Raw genomic sequence first — 22014 nt, forward strand, 5'->3', positions numbered from 1 at the left:
GGGACATTGTTAGCTTTCTTGTGAATAAATATGTATATTTAGAAATTACCTTGGTCATTGGAAAAGTTAAGAATGTTGCTTTCTATTTTTATATTCCAAAAAGAAAAAGAGGACGGTCAGGTCTAGGCTAAATAAACTAGTATTTTTAATTTGACTAAATATACTTTTAATAATTTAAGTACACTTAAAGGTACAAATAGGTATGGGTACTTCATAATTTTTTAAAGCATACATGTATTTTGCTTTTTGCTTTAAAACAGTAATGGTGTTTGACATCAAAACTGTGTAAAATACAGTTTCCTGATAGCCCTTAAGTCTGTTGAATTGAATATGACTTACCTTAGTTATGATTAGTATCTTTTTCTGTTAGGTTTGGAAAATAATGTTATCTTGTCATTGGATTTCTTAGAGGGAAAAATCTGGAGGAAAAGAAAAGTTAAATACAATTTACTAACAGATTATGTTGCTTCTAGATACAGAATTTCCACCTACCTTTATAAAGTATAAATGTTAAACTTCTATTTTTGTAAGGGATTAATTTAAACGAAATCTATCATTCCCAAACAAAAGAGTGAGATCCTCAGTTCTTTTTGTCTTTATGCTGTCTTGTTTGTTAAAAATTGAAATTTCATGGGGCACCTGTGTGGCTCAGTCAGTTAAGTATCCTCCTCTTGATCAGGTTCAGGTCTTGATCTCAGGGTCGTGAGTTTAAGCCCCATGTTGGGCTCTGCACTGGGTGTGAAGTCTACTGAAAAAAAAATTGAAATTCTGTAAATAATTTTATTACATGTGCTCACTGTAGAAATATTAGGAAATAGAGATAAAAAGGGGAAAAAAAAAACTTTCCAGACAGAAAGAAACAACTGCTATTAAGATTTGATTTATAGCTTTCTAGATTTTACTTAACATATTTTATTTAACAAAAGACAAAATTATTTTCCCTTAAATACAAGTTAGGGAAAAAAGACATTGAAATATATATAGATGATAACTTCATTGATCGGCGGTATTGTGCCATTTTGTCATTAATTTGCCTATTTAATGATATTGTATGATTTTATAGTTCACATAGATGTTTCACATGAATGTTAGAAATTTTAATAGTATCCAGGAAATCTTAGCTCATTAAACTTGACTAGTAAGTGAAAGTATTAATTACTTTGGTGAAAATTTTGTCTAAATAGTAGTCACCCTGGATGTGACTCCTCATGATCTTTTATGATCAGCATTGTGAGTTCATGATCAAAACTAATTTGAAGTTCAACTGAACTGATTTTGAGGTGGTTATTGGCCTGTAGCAAAAAGAAAAATCAGGATAGTGCAGCTAGTTTTTCACAAGGCTAAATTTGTTTAATATGAGACTATTAAGGGAAATTTTAAAGGATCAGCCTGAGGTTGTGTCTTTACTCGTAAGAAATGGTGACCATTGATATTAGTTCCTTTAAAATGCCTTTACTTGGGGTGCCTGGGTGGTTCAGTCAGTTAAGTGTCCAGCTCTTGATCTCAGCTTAGGTCTTGATCTCAGGTTCCTGAATTTGAGCCCTGCATTGGGCTCCACGCTGGGCATGAGCCTACTTTAAAAAAAAAAAAAAAAAAATGTCCTTAGTTGACAAAATAAGGGACTCCTATCCCAGGCTTTGCTTTTCCCTCTGCCCCCAGTTATGTTCACACATTGAATCCCATTATTACGGATTAGCTCTCATAAGAGATTCTTCCTTTCCTGCCCAAGTTATACCTTACTTCTAGCTTGGAATTTTTGCTATAACTCAACTCTACTACATTAAAACATAAACATTTTGACCTGTGCAGGCATTCCTTGGAGATTTTGCAGGTTTGGTTCCAGACCACCACAATAGCACAGATGTTAAGTGTGCAGTAGTAGTATGTCTAAAAAAATATACATACCTTAATTTAAAAATATTGCTAACAAATGCTAACCATCATCTGAGCTTTCAGTGAGTTTTAACCTTTTTTTCTCGTCTTGCCTCGATGATGATGGCTTCTGACTGACCAGGTTGGTGGTTGCTGAAGTTTGTGGTGGCTGTGGCAATTAATATAAAATTACAGTGAGGTTTGTTGCTTTAAGTTTCAGAAACAATCTCTCAAGCGGGGTAATATTCTGAATCCTTTGTTGTCATTTCAGCAGTCTTCACAGCATCCTCACAAGAGTAGATTCTATTTCAGGAAATCTCTTTGCTCATTGATAAGGAGCTCCTCATCTATTCAAGTTTTATCATGAAATTACAGAAATTGAGTCACATCCTCAGGCTCTACTTCTTGCTAATTCCGGTTCTCTTGCTCTTTCCACCACATCTGCACTTCCTTCCTTTTTCCCAGAAGTCTTGAACCCCTTAATGTCCTCCCAAGAGGGTTTGAATCCATTTCTTCCAAACTCCTCTTAATATTGATATTTTGACCTCTTCCCATGAATCACAAATGTTCTTAATGGCCACTAGAATGGTAAATCTTTCCGGAAGGTTTTCAATTTTCTTTGCCCAGATCTCTCAGAGGAATCACTATGTATGGAACTATAGCCTTACAGAATAAATTTCTTAAATAATAAGACTTGCAAGTTGAAGTTGTTCCTCAATCCATGGGCTATAGAATGTGTGTTGTGTTAGCAGGCATAAAAACAACATGAATCTCACTGTGTATCTCCAACAGAGCTCTTGGATGACCAGGTGCATTGTCAGTGAGCAGTAATATTTTAAAGGAGTTCTTTTTCAGCAGTAGGTCTCAACAGTATGCTTAAATTCAGTAAACCATGATGTAAACAGATGTGTTATCATCCTGGCCTTATTCCATTTATAAAGCACAGGCAGAGTAAACTTAGCATAATTCTTAAGGACCTTAGGATTTTAGAATGGTCAATGAGCGTTGATTCCAACTTAAAGTCACCAGCTGCATTAGCCCCTAACGAGAGTCAGCCTGTCCTTGGAAGTTTGGAAGCCATGCATTGACTTCTCTCTAGCTATGAAAGTGCTAGATATTATCTCCTTCCATTAGAAGGCTATTTCATCCACATTGAAAATCTGTGGCTTAGTGTAGCCACCTGCTGCTTCCCTTTTCACTTCACTGTTCACTGAGACAGCTTTTCTTAAGCCTTGTGAAAACAACTAGCTTCAAACTAGCTTTTCTTTTTCCTCACTTAACCCTTCACAGAATTGAAGAGAGTTAGGGCTTTGCTCTGGATTGGGCTTTGGCTTAAGGGAATGTTATGGTTACTTTGTTATGGTTGCTTTGATCTGTCCATACCACTAAAACTGTCTTCATATCAGCAATAAGGCTGTTTTGTTTTCCTATCATTCGTTTGTTCACTAGAGTAGTACTTTTAATTTCCTTTAAGAACTTGTCCTTTGCATTCACAACTTGCCTTTTTGGTCCAAGAGGCCAAGCTTTCAGCCTTTCATGGTTTTCAGTATGCTTTCCTCACAGAGCTTAATCATTTCTAGCTATTAAAGTGATAAATTGTGCAACTCCTCCTTTCATCTGGACACTTAGTGGCTATCATCAGGTTATTAATTGGCCTAATTTCAATATTTAGGTCTCAGGGAGTAGGCCTAAGGAAAGAGAAAGCGACAAGGGAATGGCCAGTCAGTGGAGCAGTCAGACAACGTTTACGCAGTCTTTATATGTAGTTCATGGCACCCCAAAACAATTATAGTAGTAACATCAAAGATCACAGATCAGCATAACAAATACAATAGTGAAAAATTTTGAAATTTTGCAAGAATTACCAGAATGTGACAGGCATAAAATGAGCAAATACTGTTGGGAAAATCACATCGATAGACTTACTGGATGCAGGGCTGCCACAAACGTTCAATTTGTAAACGTGGTATCTACGAAGCACAATAAAATGAGGTATGCCTGTCTGTGCTTAACTTTCATGGATATGTGTACTCAGATTTAACCCGTATTCTTAATCTGACTGCCATTTCTAGGACACAACTCAAATTTGCTTTGTATAAAACCCAAGTCTTAGATAAAAATCTAAAGAATATACCAGAGGATATAAGGAGTTCATAGTGTCCAGGGTGAGCAGAAACAGGATCACAGAGAGAGGCCATATTAGCCTGGCTTCTGAGGTTCTGGAACAGCTTTTCTTCCTGTACCCACTGTGTCCCTTATTTTGTAACCTTCTGACTCCTGATCACCCACAGATTTTTTGTGTGTGTCAGACTGGGATTTTAACCATACCTCTGGTTCCCAATTAAAAAACAAACAATATTCTTCATAAATTTTTTTCCATGGTCCCTGAACTAGGATATGCCTTTTAACATTTTCTGACTTGACAACTTTCTTCTTAATTCTATGAAAACCCCACACAACTTCCCCAATGGGAGAGGAGAGGGTATGGAAGAAAAACTGATGCAGAGAATGATCTAAAATAGAGGCAAACAGACTCTCCCCCTCCCCAGTGTATCTCTTGAGACCATCATATTCTTCTCCCAAAAAATAACTGAGTGGGTAGCATTTTCTTGCAGATTATTTGCTGTAACCCTGGACTCAGTAGTATTCTTTAATAGTTTCTAATATGGAAGTTAATCCAGGGTGAGCACAGCAAGTGCTTCAAGAAAGATGGCTCTGAAGATCCTATAGCTGCTAACATTTTATTCTTTTTGTTTTCTCTTTTTGGCTTAAAACAACAGAAATTTATTCTCTTACAGTTCTGGAGACTAGAAGTCCAAGTTTGGCCAGACCATGCACTCTCTGACCACTCTAGGGAAGGGTCCTCACCTCTCTCCTCACTTCTAGCGGTGGCCGGCAGTCCCTGGCTTGCAGTTTCATCACTCCTGTTTCTGCCTCTGTCTCCCATGACATTCTCCCTGCGTGACTTAGTCTCTTCATGTGGCATCATCCTCTCTGTCTTTATTCTTACCATTCTTACTTTTGAGAGCCAATTCCATTTCTAGCTTGAGAATTTACATATCTGAAAGTCTGACCATAGAGAAACTCTAAGGACCTAAATGCTTATTAATACTACAGGCTTTGGGGAAGATTGGCAAATCTGGCTAAGAAGAACACTCCTAGAATTTTGTGACTTCATGTTAAATAACAATTCAGTATTTTATCACTAATGGAATGGTGGAGACTCCCACACCTAAGAATATAGTGGCCCCTTTTCATCTTAATTCTACAGAAACATTTAATACACTTTCGTCTATCCTGAAATGAGTTCACTTTCTGCCCGTGTTCCTGACAAATAACACTATAGTTTTGATTCTGCTTTTGAATCAGTAACAAGGTGGCCTGCAGTAAGTTTTTTTCCCCTTCCTTCTTTCTGATAAGTTAAAATATATTTCCGAACATACTGATTCTTTGAATTACCTGTTCTATTTTTGTGCAAAATAAAGTCTTCTGCGACCTAATAGGCAAAATCCCTAGTATGTGTTTTAATATCAGTCATCTCGTTTTTCCAGTGCATGTGTGTTTTCCCAGAACCATAGAAGTATGTAATTCAGTAAGATCTAGAGGCTGCCCCTCATCTTGAACCCCAAAAATGGATATTCAAAGGATTTGGCTTCCTGGAGTGAGTGTGTGTTCATAAATAACCCATTACTCATGCCTAGCTTAAACCAGCAACCTTGATCCCCAAACCTAAGTTGTGATGGAAAAATATATGAGTATCATCCCCTGCCTCATATAATTAATTTTTGTCATTTTAAATGGCAGAAGTCTCAGAGTTGAAGTTCACTCTTTCTCTGGCTGCCATTCATTCCTTTTTAGCTACTCCTAGCAGGTTGTCTTTCATATCTACTTATGTGCTTTCAATATAGGTAGCCAGAGGTGGGGTTTTTGGGGCTTGGGGTTTGTTTTTTGTTTTTTATTTTTAAGAAGAAAATAGAAACTTTCCCCTTTGAGGAAAAGAAGGAAAATAAATTCAAATGTCTTTTGTTTTCAGTATCAGAGCTGTTAGGTCTTTTGAGTCCTTCAAAGTCATGAAAGATTAAATAAACAGATCAGAGTTAGCTGGGAATCACAGAAGTAATCTTTTGATTGATATAGTCAGCTAGTTCATTAAGTGTTAACGTAGGCTACTGATAACTAAATATAGGAAAAATAATTTTAGCAAACAATAATACCAACAGTCTTTATTTGTTCTCCAAAAGGTAATGTTCTAGGACTAGAGACTAACTTTAGAATGAGGTTGAAGAGATCTAAACAAATGTATAAGTGCTGATTAAAGGTACTAAATAATTTATCTTCCTAGCTTATGAGTATAGTTTGAATGGAGTAAAATTCTTACCTATAGTTTGTAACTAATGGATTACTAAAAATTTTTCCCGTTGGATATATAATCTGTTTCAGACTTTAATTTTCAGCTAGTTTTCTGCCCAGCATATGTTCAAAAATTTTAAGTTTATTTATTTATTTTGAGGTAGCACACAAGCAGGGGAGGGCCAGAGAGAGAGGAGAGATCTCAAGCAGGCTCCACACTGTTAATGTGGAGCCAGATCAGGGCTTGAACTCACAAATCATGAGATCATGACCTGAGCTGAAACCAAGAGTCAGATGCTTAAACCAACTCAGCCACCGAGGTGCCCCGAGAGTATATTTATAATTTATAATGTAAAGCAGAGAATCCTTAATTGTGCTTTAAAGGAAACTTCAAGAAGAATAAATATTATGTAAAATCTTCCTGAATGAGTGTGACTTCAGAAGTATTTCAGAATGGTTATTTTGTAGTGGCCTAGGAAAAAGTAAAATGATAGTGAACCATCAATTTAAGGGTAGTTCTTCCTGCATTAGAATTACCTTAATCCAGAACATGGCCTTCTTTCTGTCCCCAGAATTGTGATCCAACAACATATTTTTATAGGTAAACCCTAATTTATACCTTGTCTACCTTGTGTTCATGTGACCTTGGTTTACTTAACCTTCCAAGCACATCTTTTGCTAGAGTTTAAAACCTAAAAAGTGTATCTGTTAGGAAAACTAACATACCCTAGGCCCATGTTTTATTATCATTAACTTCCTTAAATTAAAAAATTCTTTTAGAATCTACTCTAGATTTCCTTCTCAAGGTAGTATTTACATTTTAAACAAAGGGGTATTATTTTTGTCTTCCCAAAGAGTAAATTTTTGTTTTTAAGACAGGTAAAGATGTCTTTACTAAAGGATCAGAGCTCTGATAAAGATTTTTGTGACTCTTTTTCTAATAAGCTGCATTGTTCTATGCCTTGTAAAAGAATATTTTGGTGAAGTTAGGAGAATGTCATCTATTACCTGGTACAAGGGTGTATGTAGGCTGGCCAAGTGGTCAGAAGTCAGCTGGAACTACTTGTACCCAAAGTGATTCTGTGAGCATTTCTTGTTGCAAAGATGCAGCTTCATATTGAAAATACCATTTTGACCTTTTTATGTATACTCACTTCAGTGTAACTTTTGTGTACTTGGAAAGTCACACTTGATGTTTGACATGGTTGATGATGCAACTCTATCCCACTGTAGATAAAATTTGGGTTGCACATAAATGACTGATTTGCCTACAGAGTGATACAGAGTAACCCAGTCTTTCTAGTAGAAAAAAATTTTAATAGACTTTATTTTGGGGGGAAGTTTTAGGTTTACAGCAAAACTGGGAGGAAGATACAGAGATTTCCTGTATACCTCCTGCCCCTGCACATGTACAGCTTCCCTCATTATCAACATCCCCCAGCATAATGATACATTTGTTATAGTGAGTGAACCTAGAGTGACACATCATTATCACTAAGTTCATAGTTTACTAGGGCTCACTATTAACGTACATTCTGTGAGTTTATAAAAATTTGTGATAACAGGTGTCCCCTTTATAGTATCATACAGAATAATTTTACTGCCCTGCAAATCTGTACTCTGCCAGCTCATCCTCCCCTCTCCTCAACCCTGGGCAACCACCGATCTTTTTTACTATCACCATAGTTTTGCCTTTTCCAGAATGTCATATAGTTGGAATCATACACTATGTATAGCCTTTTCAGATCGGCTTCTTTCATTTAGTAATATGTATTTAAATCTCCATGTCCTTTCATAAACTGATGACTTTTTTTTTTTTTTTTTTTTTTTTTTTTGTCGACTCATTTCCTTTCAGCACTGATATTCTATCATCTGGATGTTCCACAGTTTATCCATTCACCTACTAAAACACATATTGGTTGCTTCCAAGTTTTGGCATTTATGAATAAAGCTGCTACAAATATCTAATTACACAGGTTACTTCACCCCTAACTACTATATATTTGCGTGTTCGTTTTTTTATTTTTTTTAATTATTTATTTTGAGGGAGAGCACTAGCAGGGAGGGGCAGAGAGATTAGGAAAAAGAGAGTATCCCAAGCAGGCACCACACCAGCAGCACCGAGCCCGATACAGGGCTCAAACTTATGAAACTGGGAAATCATGACCTGAGCCAAAATCAAAAGTCAGACGCTTAACCTACTGAGCCACTCAGGTGCCCCTGCATGTTGTTCTTTAAGAAAGATCATGTCATCTGTGAACAAAGAGGATTTTATTTCTGATTTATGGTTTGTCTGGCATTGATTGGGGGAAATTTTTAGTCATTGCATAAAGTTTTCTGTTCTTTCTCTCTTCTTGTATTTTTTTTTATGTATGTGTAACATCTTTTGTAACAATTCTTGGATATTCCATTTTGTGGTTTTTTTTTTGGTCTTTGTTTTGTTTTTTAGTTTTGGGAGTTTCTGTGGCCGTATTCTCAAGCACAGAGATTCTTTCCTCGGCAGTGTACAGTCTACTAAGGGCACTGTCAAAGGCATTCTTCATTTCTCTTGTAGTGTAATTGATCTCTACCATTTCTTTTTGATTCTTTCTTAGGATTTCTCTCTCTCTTACTTACATTACGCATCTGTTCTTTCATGTTGTTAATCATAGTTGTTTTGAATTCCTGATCTGATCATTCTAACATCCTTGCCGTGTCTGCCTTTCTGTGCTTGCTCTGGCTCTTCAAACTGTGTTTTTTGCCTTTTAGTGTTCCTTATAATTTTCGGTGGAAAGGTAGATAAGATGTGTTAGGTAAAAGGAACTGTGGTAAATGGGCCTTTATAATGTGATAGTAAAGAATGGGGTGTGGTAGCACTGTATAGTCCTGTGATTAAGTCTCTGTCTTGTTGAGCCTGTGCCCCTGGACTGTGACCTTCAGCAGTGCTTCTCATTCCCTTCTTTCAATCGGGAAGGATGGCTGGTGTGGCCTGAAATTGGGTATTTCCCTTTCCCTCATGTGGAAGGCTAAATGGAGCTAGATTGGGTCTTTCCATTTTCCCAGGTTGGTTAGGTTCTGATAAAACTCCTACAAGGTTACCTTCTGGTAAAATAGTTGTTGGTGAGGGCAGACCTTGTTAAGAACAGAATGCTCTGGCATATTTCAAAATGTTTACTTTTCCTCTCCCCCTGCTGGAAGCATGAAGGAATTTTTCTCCAGTGTTTACTGTGAGAACCTGGTAGAACTCCTTGGAGGTAAACTCACAAAAGTGTGAGGGCTCTCCATGACTGGGTCATCCTGCGGTTGTTAACTCTTAGACTTTCCCACTGAGCCTCTCACAATCCATCAGTTACAGTTGAGGTTTTTTGCCTTTATTGCTTCCTGCTGAGGTTTCCACTCATGGGTTTTTGCTCCATTTACTTGGGATTCTCTGTATTTGCCCCCTGTCTTTTTTGGAGTACCAATTTATACTGTGACCTCACTTCTCTGGTGGATCTAAGAAGAGTTACTCACTTTTGGTTTTTTCAGCTTTTTACTCGACAGAATGAAGTGGTAGCTTATAAGCTCCTTACATGTTGGACTGGAAACTGGAAGTTAGATCTGTTTTTTTAATCAATAATTTCTCTTAAATAAATATTGTTCTGGCATTGCTGAAAAGCCAGAATCAAGGATGTTTGTACTGTTAGACCTTTTAGAGGTGGACTAATGGCTTAATGGCATTACCTTATAGATCAGAAGAACAAAGCAACACCAAACTCTTCAATATCCAGATGATTATAAAGTAAATAAAGATGATAAATTGTCCTTAGAAGCTAGTTTATCTAACTTTTAGAAAATGAAAGATGTTGGTGGATAATTGACCTATAAAATACTACATGAAATACATGAAATACATAATACACAAGACATGTTCTTAGAAATTTGCTGATGATAAAGGTAAATTTTTCTTGAGTGCCTGTCTGGTTCACTCAGAAGAGCATGTGACTCTTGATCTCAGAGTCATGAATTTGAGTACCATGTTGCGTGTAGGGATTACTTAAAGAAATAAACTACAAAAAAAGGTAAATAGTTCTTTAGTACAATAACGCTTTGGTAAATGGATTCGTTATCCCAAGGCTTGTTTTGTTAGTTAAAAAAAATGAAAATGTTTTTTTCAATTATAGGATAATATTAAGCATAAAGGCTATATTGACCATCAGAAGGATAAAGTTGCTTTAACTCTGGCTCGTCTAGCCCGCCACGTCGAAGTGGAGAAACAGCAGAAAGAGGAGAAGAATAGAGCATTCAGGGTATGTGGTTGGTGTTTTTTAGTTGGTGTTTTACCAAGTTATAGAATTGTTTAGAATACAATTGTAAAGAGAAACTTGTCATCAAAAAATGTGTAATTGAATCCAGTTCAGTATGGACTCTAGATAGCTCATTAATTTAGTAGTAATTCATAATAACTTTTTATATCTCTGTCTTTAGTTTGTTAGATTATGATCATATATGTATACAGGAGAAAAAATTGACTGGGCTTTATTTTTGGGAATTAAAAATCATGGGATTTCTTACAGCAGATAAGCAATTAAGGGTTTCTGATTACTATATCACAAGGGTGAAAAGAGTTTATTGGTGCTTTCATAGATATAAGCTATTAAAAGAAAGGTTATTAGAAAGCTATTAAAAGAAAGGTTTTTCTACTAAATAGAATCAGACCGCTTTCTCAAACTTGAGCCTGTCCCTTCAGATTAAATCTAATACTAAAAGGAAGAAATTTTGAATCAGGTTTGTCAAAAAGCTGCTATGTGGAAAATGAAGCCTAAATTAGAATATCTAATGATGTAAATCTTTTTCTTCACTTGCTTTAGAAGGCCCTGGATGAATTACTTAAACAATCCCTCGATACTGAGGCACTTGGCTGGCTCAGTCGATGGAACATGTGACTCTTGATGTGAGCATCATGAGTTTGAGCTCCATGTTGAGGGTAGAATTTACTTTAAAAAAAAAAAAAAATTTTTTTTTTTTTTTTAATAAAAATTAAAAAAGAATCCCTCAGGGCTGACAAATGTCTGTTAGGAGTAGAAAGTTGATGAGTTGGGTAAATAAAGCTTCATACTAGGACTTTGGCAATGGAAATTGAGGGGTGCCTGGTTGGCTCAGTCAGTATAACATGCAACTCTTTTTTTTTTTTTTTGAGAGAGAGAGAGAGTGACAGAGCACACATATGTAAGGGAAAAGGGCAGAGGGAAAGCAAGAGAAAGAATCTTAAACAGGCTCCATGCTCAGCACAGAGCCTAATGTGGGGCTACATCTCACAACTGTAAGATTGTGACCTGAGCTGAAATCAGGAGTCAGGCCCTTAACCAACTGAACCACCGAAGCACTCCTACAACATGCAACTCTTGATTTCAGAGTCATGAGTTCAAGTCCCATATTGGATGTAAAGCTTACTTTAAAAAAAAAAAAAGAAAAATTGAAATCATGGCACTGCCAGCTGCTTGTTTGGGATAGAGTTGGAGATAATCTCCCAGGTTGGGATAAGCACTATGACTTTATAATTTTAACATCTGTGTTTTGATTGCTTGTCCATTGGTTATCTTAAAGGAATTTGTATATTTCTAACCTCTGTTTTATTATCTCCTAATTTGGTATAGAATAAATTAATATTCTTTACATTTAGAAATAGATTTGTTTGGGGACTTTTACTTCATAATGTAATACCAATTAAACTAGTGCATAGTATTCTAGTTGTATGTTTAAAATGTTTAATGCATAGAGATATAGAAAAAAATAGGATCATTTCTTTCCTGGCAGAAATAATAATCAATTTTAAGGAAGATTTTTTTTTCCCCAAAACTATGTTAAATGTATTGTTTGTCGGTCATGGGGAAAATCTTGAGAGAGGGGTGATTTGCAAGCTGTCCTTTTCCACAGATTTCCTGAATGATGCTAGCTTCTTTTCCCAGGCAGTGTTCCCATATGGATAATAAAGCATCTGTGATGAATTCAGAATCTTATAGGCACTATGATAATTGGTGCTTTTCTCAAGGGTGGTTTCAGCTTCTACCCATATAAATGCTGATTTATTCTGTTAAAGACTTTACCTCAGCATTGAATGAACTTCTTGAAATTGTGAGATTCTTGTTTAATCAGTTGTGAAGAATAAATGTATCTAAATTTCTTTTTTCTTAAAATTTCTTTTTTTTTTTTTTCCAAGTTTATTTATTTTGGGGAGGGGGAGGCAGAGAGAATCCCAAGCAGGCTCTAGCACGGAGCCAACATGGAGCTCAAACCCACCAACCATGAGATCATGACCTGAGCCAAAATCAAGAGTCAGACGCTTAACCAACTGAGCCCCAGGTGCCCCAAGATTTCATTTTCCTTTTTTTTCTTTCTTTCTTTTTTTTTTATGTTTATTTATTTTTGAGAGACAGAGCGAGAGTGGGGGAGGGCAGAGAGAGAGAGAGGGACACAGAGATTTCAAAGCAGACTCTAGGCTCTGAGCTGTCAGCACACAGCTGGACATGGGGCTCAAACCCGCGAACCTTGAGATCATGACCTGAGCCACCCAGGTGCCCCTAAGATTTCATTTTCTAAGGGAGAAAGTAACACAGATGCTTTAGTTCACTGCTTGCTATCCATTCATGATTTTTTAAAATTTGGTTTCCTGTATAGATAACTTCTTTTTTGTTTTAACTAGATGACAGAAAACAAAAATAAACTACCCAGAAAGGAAGATAATGAAACGAAAATAAAAATAACTGTTGAGGAATTTTAGTGGATTATAACTCTGACTAAAACTAGATATAGTAGAAAATATCTTCCAACTATTCTTAGGCCTTTGTGAATTATTGATATTTTACTATTAAGGTGAATTGTTTATCTTTTGTGATAGAGTGGTTTTATAGAAAAAAAGAAAATTCATTAAAACCTTCACTGCATATGGGGTACCTGGCTGTGTCAGTCAGTAGAGTGTGCAACTCTTGATCTCAGGGTCATGAGTTCAAGCCCCGCTTTGGGTGTGGAGCCTACTTAAAAAGAAATTTTAAAAAATCTTGGGGCACCTCAGTGGCTCAGTCGATTAAGCATCCCACTTTTGGTTTCAGCTCAGTTCATGATCTCATGGTTCATGGGTTCACACCCCACATGGAGCTCTGTGCTAAGAGCGCAGGGCCTGCTTAGGATTTTCTCTCCTGTTCTCTCTACTCTCTCCTACTTGTGTGCAAACACCTGTGCTCTCGTGCTCTCTCAAAGTAAATAAACTTCAAAATCTTCACTAGATAAATTACTTTCAGAGATAATGTTGTGTTGACTAGTTGACCCGCTACCAGCTTTGCTTGTGGCTATACTGTAAGAGTTAAGATGACTTACAAAAAGGGGTATAACCCTAAAGTTTGTGGAAGAAGCTTCATGACAAAGGAAAAGTAGTGGGTAATTTGGGGATGACTTCAGCCAACAAGTGTTTTTTGAGCATTGACTATCACCAGAGAGTTCAAATTCTGTTATAAAAAATGTCAGAACTTTTTAAAAATCTGTTTATTTTTAAATTTTGACAATTTAAAATAAATAGGCTGTTGGCTGGCATGTAGTTGTACTTGATCTTAATCTAAGAGTTTTTATTGTGATAAATTTTTGTAAGGAACTATGATAAGTAGTTTAATTTTGTACATTAGAAAACGTCTTTGGAGTCTACCAGAGGCTTACCATATTGCTTCTTTGGATAAACTAGCTTTGTTTTCCATAACATATTACTCAGAACACTAATACTGCAGGATATACTTTGGAAAAAAAATATTTGATAATTTCTTGAGATACTGCATATTCTCTGTGTGGAAAATCACACAGACATTGACGCTTGAAGGCTTTGGAAGTCCTGCACTAAAGGAGACTTTTAAATTTTGTATTAAAACCATTGCTTCTATGCTTACTTAATTTGATTATAGGGAATTTTTTAAATCTCTATATAATGCTTGTTAACATCTTTGAGAATTAGTATCATATGGCTGTACTTTGAACAATGTTGTATAGAAGATTTTTTTCAGATTTAAATCTTGAATCTCCCTGTTCCTCTACTTTTTGATAGAAAATCTTGTTGTATTGCTAACTAGGCCATTGATTATTCTGGCCTGTCTCTTACAAATCTAGCATTTGTGACTTTGTGATTTCTTTTTAAGAACAACTTTGTTGAGATGCAGTATGGTATACTAGTTAAGTGCATGGATTCTAGAATCAAATTGTGAGAGTTTAAATCCTGTCATTGTTATTTATCCTTGGGCAATTTATTTGACCTTTCTGTGTACCTCAGTTTTCCCATCATAAAATGCAAACAGTAATAGTACCTGTCTCACAAAGTTATTGTGAAAAATCTAAAATGCTTTTAGAATAATGGCATGATAAGTCATCAATAAGTGTTAATTGTTAGATATAGCATGATCAGACAGTATGCAAAAAGATTTACAGGTAATATACAGGAAGAGTTAGAAACTAACAGTCTAAAGCACAAGTCTAATTTCATGGTTGGTCCTGGCCTGCCACCTTTTTTTGTAAATAAGATTTTGTTGGGACATAGCAATCCCCATTTGTTTACATGTTATCTATGGCTGCTTTCATGCAGAGTTGAGTAGTTGCAGTAGGGACTGTATGGTCTGCAAAACCTAAAAATATTTACTGGTCCTGCCCTTTATGAAAAAAGTTTGCCAATTGTGGATCTAGATGGTAATAAATGCTTTATACTGGCACATACTCAGTACTAATGAATATCTGCTCTTATTAATACTATTCACTGAACAGATATTGAATAGGCTTCTGTATACTTCAGAACATATGTGGAAAATTCGTAAAGAATGTATACTGGTTTAAAAATGAAAATAATCATTCATATTTCCATTCCCAGAGATAGTTATTGACATTTTGTATATTTACTTTCAGCATTTGTTCCCCCTCTGCAGCAGATGTAGTTACATATAGCTTGAAATTAATATTTATTTATATTTGGCCTCATTCGTTTAATACTGTTTGGTGATCTACTTGATATAAAAATACATTCCTACTTCACTGAAAAAGTTTGACTCATGTTTCTAATTGACTTTCACGAAATATATATACATAATTAAACAGTACCCATTGTTGGAGGTGTAGGTTGTAGCAAACTTTGTGCAAATACAGATAACATTGGAATCAGTATCTTAGAGCATGAACCTTTGTTTTGACTTTTCTCTTTGGGATAGATGTCCAGATGTGGAGTTACAGGGACAAAGGATAATCAGTATTTTCTGATCACTAGTATGTTAAAATCTTTTTCTTAAGGAAACCAGGTTAGTAATCATAGGTTAATTAATTTTCTTCTTAATATCTTTAGGAAAAAATCGATTTTCAGCATGCTCATGGGTTACAGGAATTGGAATTTATTCGAGGACATTCTGATACAGAAGCAGCAAGACTGTGTGTGGACCAGTGGCTAAAAATGCCAGGTATTCTTTAGAGATCAGAGTGAAACACTGAGGTTACTGAGCTTCCCTAAAGCCTTAATGCATTATGTCTGTATTATTCAGTTGCTAGTAAGTGTATAAAGTATTGAAATTTAGTTTCAGTAATTAATAGTGGCCTACTTTCCCACTTGTCTTTCTACATTGGCAAACGTGTATTTTGATTGTAATAGGCCATCCTTGATCTCATTAGATACTGCTCATGTATTTATTCATGTTATTTTATAGTTGTTACATGGAATAGTGCATGTGTTTTGGGGAGGATTTTTAATGGATTATTTGGGGTCAGGAAAGGCTTCTCTAATGAAATGGATTTTAAGCTGAGATCTAAAGAATTCATGTTTATTTATTTATTCATCAATGCAGCCTGTATAGATATTTGGAAGGAAGTGTCCACATGAGAGTCTCATCTAAAGCATTGGGTAGCTTCTTCACTAACTCTTTGCAGACCTTAGGTTCCTGAAAGAGTCACTATGGAACATTTCCCCCCCAACAGATAATTTGATGGAATCTTTAAGAGCCAGTGGGACAGTCACACCATGGCAGCTCTTCTAGCCTGTCTTGTAGACAAAACAGTGAGCCTTTTAAAGGCTTGGGATATCCACAGAAATCTTAGCTGTGGATATAATCCACAGAAGATTTCATTGAAAAAGCCATTAGAAATATCTGCTCATGCAGGGGTGCCTGGGTGGCTTAGTTGGTTGAGCATCTGACTCTTTATCTCGGGTCAGGTCATCTCACGGTTTCTTGAGTTCAAGCCACACATTGGACACTGTGCTGACACTGTGGAGCCTGCCTGGGATTCTTTCTCTCTGCCCCTCCCCACCTCTCACTGTGTGTGTGTGTGTCTCTCTCTCTCAACATAAATAAACAAACAAAAGAAATAACTGCATGCAGTACTCAACTTGAACCTAGATATCTTGTTATTCTGAAGTTGTTTTCAGAGGGGTTTTCTTTGAATCAGATTACCACTGATGGGATAATTCCAAAGTTCTCTAGTGCGGTTTTTACCCTGTTATTTTGAATTGAAACGTTTGCATGTCTGTCTTTGTCTGACTCCACACTCTTTGGGGACAAAGACCAAGGTTTATAATTCTTTTTTGTGTGAGTGCCTAAAAAGAATGCTCAGCATAGAGATAATAAATGCTGGTTGAATATTAGCCAAAGCCGGCTATAATCATTTGCATATGAATACAGAAAGAAGCCTAGGACTTGAGTTCCAATTGTGACTGTCATTCAACTAAACAAAAGAATTGTTTGGCATTCCAGACCTACTTTAGCAAAAGATACTTAGAAATTGTGGTAAATGATTTTGCCTCTTGGGTTGTTCTTTGTAAGGCTTAGAGTAATAAAAACTTCCTCTTGATAAGCATTCTGTTCTTAGTGCAAGTTAATGACTTTAGTTCACTGGTTTCCCCTTAGCTACATCAGAGTCACCTGGGAGCTTTTAAATACATACCTTGGCTTCATCTCCAGAGATAATTCTAGGACATCTATAGTTTTGGAAAGATTCCTAGGTAGTTTTGATAGAGAAATGGACTATTTCATCTATAAGATGTCTTCTAAAAATAGTTTATCTCATGTGAATCTAACACCTTCAAGTCCTGTCTAGAGTGCTAGTTGGCCTGGTAATATGCCCCTTTAGGCATACCCCTAGCCTCCAGGTTGGCACAATATTTTAATTCCTTGTAAAATGAATTCATGAGCATCTGTTTATGGATCTGTCGGAGCAGGTCAGGGGGGAACAAATGAGTCATTTAGCTGTGTCTTCATGTCTTGATAAGACTTGTTATTGTATATATCTTCAGGTCACACCTGATTCATTGGTGGCTGATGAGCTTAAGCGTGGATTTAAGGTCTTTAGTTATACTCTTTTTATATGATGGTTTTATTTTTTTTGCTTGCTCCCTACAAAAATACTATAAAATGAAAGTTTGGGATCTATTTCTAGAACAGCTGCTTTAGCACTGACTATATTTGGTATGATGCTATTCCATAAATTATCTTTAGAAAGTGCTGAGATATTTGGATAGGGTATAGCTGGGGAAACAGAGATGAGTCATTGTTTTCTTAAATTACAGAAAGTGAGATTCTACTTTAAAGTAGACTTGTTCAATCTATTCCAAAGTATCCAGCTTTGTAATTCAGTTCTTTGATTAGAAGTAGTTTAAGTACTTTATTTATAATTACTCTACTAGAAATTCATCTTTTATAGATCTTTACAGTTAGGCCAGTTTGTATACATTTGAATACTTCATAACTTAAAAACAACACTTTTTTTTTTTTAAACTTTTTTAACCTTTATTGATGTATGAGACAGAGAGAGAGAACATGAACAGGGGAGGTTCAGAGAGAGATGGAGACACAGAATCTGAAACAGGCTTCAGGCTCTGAGCTGTCAGCACAGAGCCCGACGTGGGGCTCGAACTCACGGACTGTGAGATCATGACCTGAGCCGAAGATTAAAATATGATTAATGCTATGCTGTTCAGTGTTGGCAGAACACATTGATAAGCATTTTGGCAGCTTTTAATGGAGGCCTTCCCCCCATGAGGACTAAAACAGAAAAGCAGTTGAAACCTTAAGTTTGTATAATAACCATTTGGAGATCTTAAAACTAGATCTTAAAACTAGATGATGTTAAAAGAATAATTCATTCTATTTAAATCTTTAAGTTCTATTTAAGTCTTTAAATCTGCCATAAAGATAAATACTTAGTTTTCTATTGTATGAAATATTCAAGGTATTGAAACAATCCACAAATAATTATAAAAGGGAGTCAATAATCAAACCGTCTGTGTATAATCATGTGATATACAGTCAGAATCCTCCTGGCAGTTTTACATTTCATGGTTTATACAGTGTGACTACAAAATTTCCATCATATATCATGCATTCAGAATTTCCCTGGGAACAAAATTTGGCCAGGAGTATTAGCCTACAAGAGTTGTGTGATTATAAAGAAAGAGAGGGGATGAAGAATGGATCAGGATAGAGGAAGATTAATTAAGAGAAAGTAGTGATGAAAAGGGGTGCTTGGCTTGATCATTCAGTAGAGCCATGTGACTCTTGATCTTGGGATTGTGAGTTCCAGCTCCTCTTTGGGCATGGAGTTTACTTTAAAAAGAAAGAGAGAAACTAGTGATAGGCAAACTTTGAAAGGAGAAAAAGAGGGGTGGCTGGGTGGCTCAGTTAAGTGTCCAATTTCGGTTCAGGTCATGATCTCAAGAATGGTTTTTGAGTTCAAATCCTAAGTTCAAGTCCTGTGTCAGGCTCAGTTCTTATAGCTCGAAGTCTAGAGCCTGCTTTGGATTCTGTGTCTCCCTCTGTGTCTCTGTTCCTCCCCCACTGGCACTTACTTTCTCGCTCTCTCTGTCTCTCAAATAAGATTTAAAAAAATTTTTTTTTACATGAAAGGAGAAGAAGAGGGACAAAATAGAATAAATAGGAAAGAGCTGGTAACAATAAGTAAATCTCTGCTTTGTGTTCTGTAAACTTATTACTGAGATCTGCATTATTTGATATCCAGGTTGGAACTCATTGATCAATGGCTGGTTTCTTCAGAAAGTACCACTCTTATTTTCCTTGCCTCCCTGAACTCTCCACTCTTCCCCGCTCTCCCAGCTGTATTTTTTAACATAATTTTCAGAGAACCCCAATCTTTTATAATATAGCTAAATCTTCTAATGTGTTTAAGATCGTTAAAAGAGAAAAAATTAGATCTTTGCCAGTTTATATAAATGAGAAAGAAAGGTAGGGGTCTGTGGAGCAACTGCTTTTCTAATCAGTATTTAATGTTTGACATTTCTTGGCTGTTGAACTTAAGAAAATAGAGTTTTTTCCCCCAGAGAATGTTACTTAAAGATGTTAACAGCATTCAGGACTCCTGACTGGCTCAGTCAACAGAGCATGTGACTCTTGATCTCAGGGTCTTGAGTTCAAGACCCACACTGGCTGTAGCAATAATAAACATACAAACAAACTTAATCCCTATACCTATTTCAAAAACAGAAAGGGCACCTGGCTAGCTAAGTCAATAGAGCATGTGACTCTTGATCTCCGGTTGGAAGTCCGAGCCCTACATTGGGTATAGAAATTACTTAAAAAAATAAAATCTTTAAAAAACAAAAAAAAGATGTTAACAGCTTTATTTGTCCCAATAACTATTTATTTTTAGGTTATCATATGTTTTATTAGAAAGCCAAGAAATTTTTAATTATAATTAGGATCACCCAGTTGATGCTATTTCATAGTATTTATTGTTTTGCCATAATTTTGGTTACCTGTCCAAAGGACAAATATCTGAAGTAGGAACTTAAGAATTTGTATTCCAATAATGCAGGACTCAAAACAGGCACAATTAATTCTGGAAAAAAAAGTTCATTCCGAAGAGGAGGCCAGATGCAGGTGTCTGGGAAACCAATTTTATGTCCCATAATGCACTGTAACAAGGAATTTGATAATGGACACCTTCTCTTAGGACATTTGAAAAGGTGAGTGTGATACTCAGAATAGTGGATACTGAAGTGTGATACTCAGAATAGTGGATACTGAAGAGCAAATGTGTTACAAAGTGATTTCATATAATGAAAGCATGATGCACTCATGCCATTGTAACCATAGCTTCATATTCCAGACAAATTGTTTTATACTCTTATGATAGTTATTTTAAATTTATATTTCTTAGGTTTCCTAGAAGGCCTAAAGTCAGATTTCTCTAGTTATATTCTTTTCTTTAAAGACTTGTAGCATTTAAGTATGTATTTATCCTAATATGTCTCATAAAATTTTGAACAGATTTTTACATTGATATGCAGTTGAATCCGTTGTAGAGAAATCCAGCCCATAAATGCAAATTTCAAGAGACACAAAACACTTACAGATATTTGGTTTAGCCTAAAGAAAGCTAATATGGTATTACAAAAGAAATGTTAAAAGCAAACCAAATGTAGCAAAATTAATAATAAATATTCTATTTATAAACCTATCTTATTAACTTACTGAATTTTTTTAATAGTAGAGCTTGAGAAAGTAAATATCAGGGAAAAGCAGTATTAAAGGTATTAAACATTCCTACCTTCATAATCTCTCCTTCTAATAGTTTAAAGATGGAAATTGAGAATTTGGGGTCTCACAACCTTTTTCATTTCTAGATGTCTCACCCTACTTATGCATTAACCTACCTATAGAGCCTTTTGTACGGTCTTCAGCATTCTATAACTAGGTAGCATACTATATCTAAAGAGTTTTTAAAAGTCTTTGAGGCAGTTTAAAATGACACATACTTATTAAACGATTAAAGTGAACATTAAAAGGATTAAAAGCCATTTTTAGGAAACAGGTGTGTGCCAGAAATCTTGACATGAGATTATAATTCTGTTGATTCATTTACAACTATTAGTAAATATTGTGGCAAATAAGGCAAAAAGGAAAAGATGATGGCTCTATAACTCTCAGACTGGAATTGTACCAGTTTGGCAAGACATGCTTATTAAATCCATTTTATTGGATCTTAGATACTTTTATGAAATCTTGAGCTAACTGTTGGTCACTGTTTGAAGGGATTGTGTGGCATTTAGGAGTCATTTGATATTTCTTGAACATGAAGAACGTTTTTAATATTTCAATAGAAGAGTATAAATTTCTGAGTGTGTTGTGTGTATGTGTGTGTAAACAAATAAGCAAATGCTTAACAAATGAAGCAACATAGTTTGGCTCCTAAAATGTGGCCTTTTCTAATGCTACCTCTCTTTTGCCGAGTAGGTTTGATCACTCTCCATGTGATCCGACAATTACACTACATGGACCATTCGTCAATTCCTTTGCTTGTGTAGTATGTTACAAAAATTTTGTTACTCAACAGCAATATAGGGATCATCTTTTTGCTAAGGTAAGAGGATGTCCTAAGAGTAGGTATTTTTTCTAGAGAACCATGGAATTTGATGCAAGTGTTTTCTTGCTGCTCTTAAGCCTGCAGTCACTTGTGGTGCACATAAGGGTCAAGAGTAAAATGATTGGAACATTAAATTTTTGTGGACAGGTAAACTTCATGACTGAAAGCCAGCACTCCTAAAGATTATCATCGAAGCCCTTCCTTTGCTGGAGTTGCTCTGTGGAATTAACGTTCTTCAAGATGCTTATGATGAGAACTAGAACTTTAATCTTAAGTCTGCTGCCTTTCACTGCCTGTTGAAATGTTGGAGCCATCTAGTAAATTAAATAACAATTCCTTTATTAATGCTAGTGTTAGGAAATCTAGTATACAAAAAGTTGTTTTATGTAACTCACATTAAGTGTTAAATCTCAAGGGAGACAGGTTGATTTATGGCATACACAAATCTGTATA

General features: G+C 35.8%; 1 protein-coding gene across 3 annotated transcripts in view; it reads left to right on the forward strand.

The window, feature by feature from the left end:
- Nucleotides 1–22014, forward strand: part of ZNF451 (zinc finger protein 451) — an 88236-nt gene that overhangs the window by 22996 nt on the left and 43226 nt on the right. For all 3 annotated transcript variants that reach the window (XM_023254076.2, XM_045057683.1, XM_045057684.1), the window contains 4 exons: nt 10365–10490; nt 15542–15653; nt 20011–20161; nt 21432–21558. In XM_023254076.2, coding sequence (XP_023109844.2) covers nt 10365–10490; nt 15542–15653; nt 20011–20161; nt 21432–21558 — 516 coding nt within the window. The remainder of the gene's footprint in view (nt 1–10364; nt 10491–15541; nt 15654–20010; nt 20162–21431; nt 21559–22014) is intronic.

Source organism: Felis catus, chromosome B2 (assembly GCF_018350175.1).
Source record: "Felis catus isolate Fca126 chromosome B2, F.catus_Fca126_mat1.0, whole genome shotgun sequence".
Classification (NCBI taxonomy): domain Eukaryota; kingdom Metazoa; phylum Chordata; class Mammalia; order Carnivora; family Felidae; genus Felis; species Felis catus.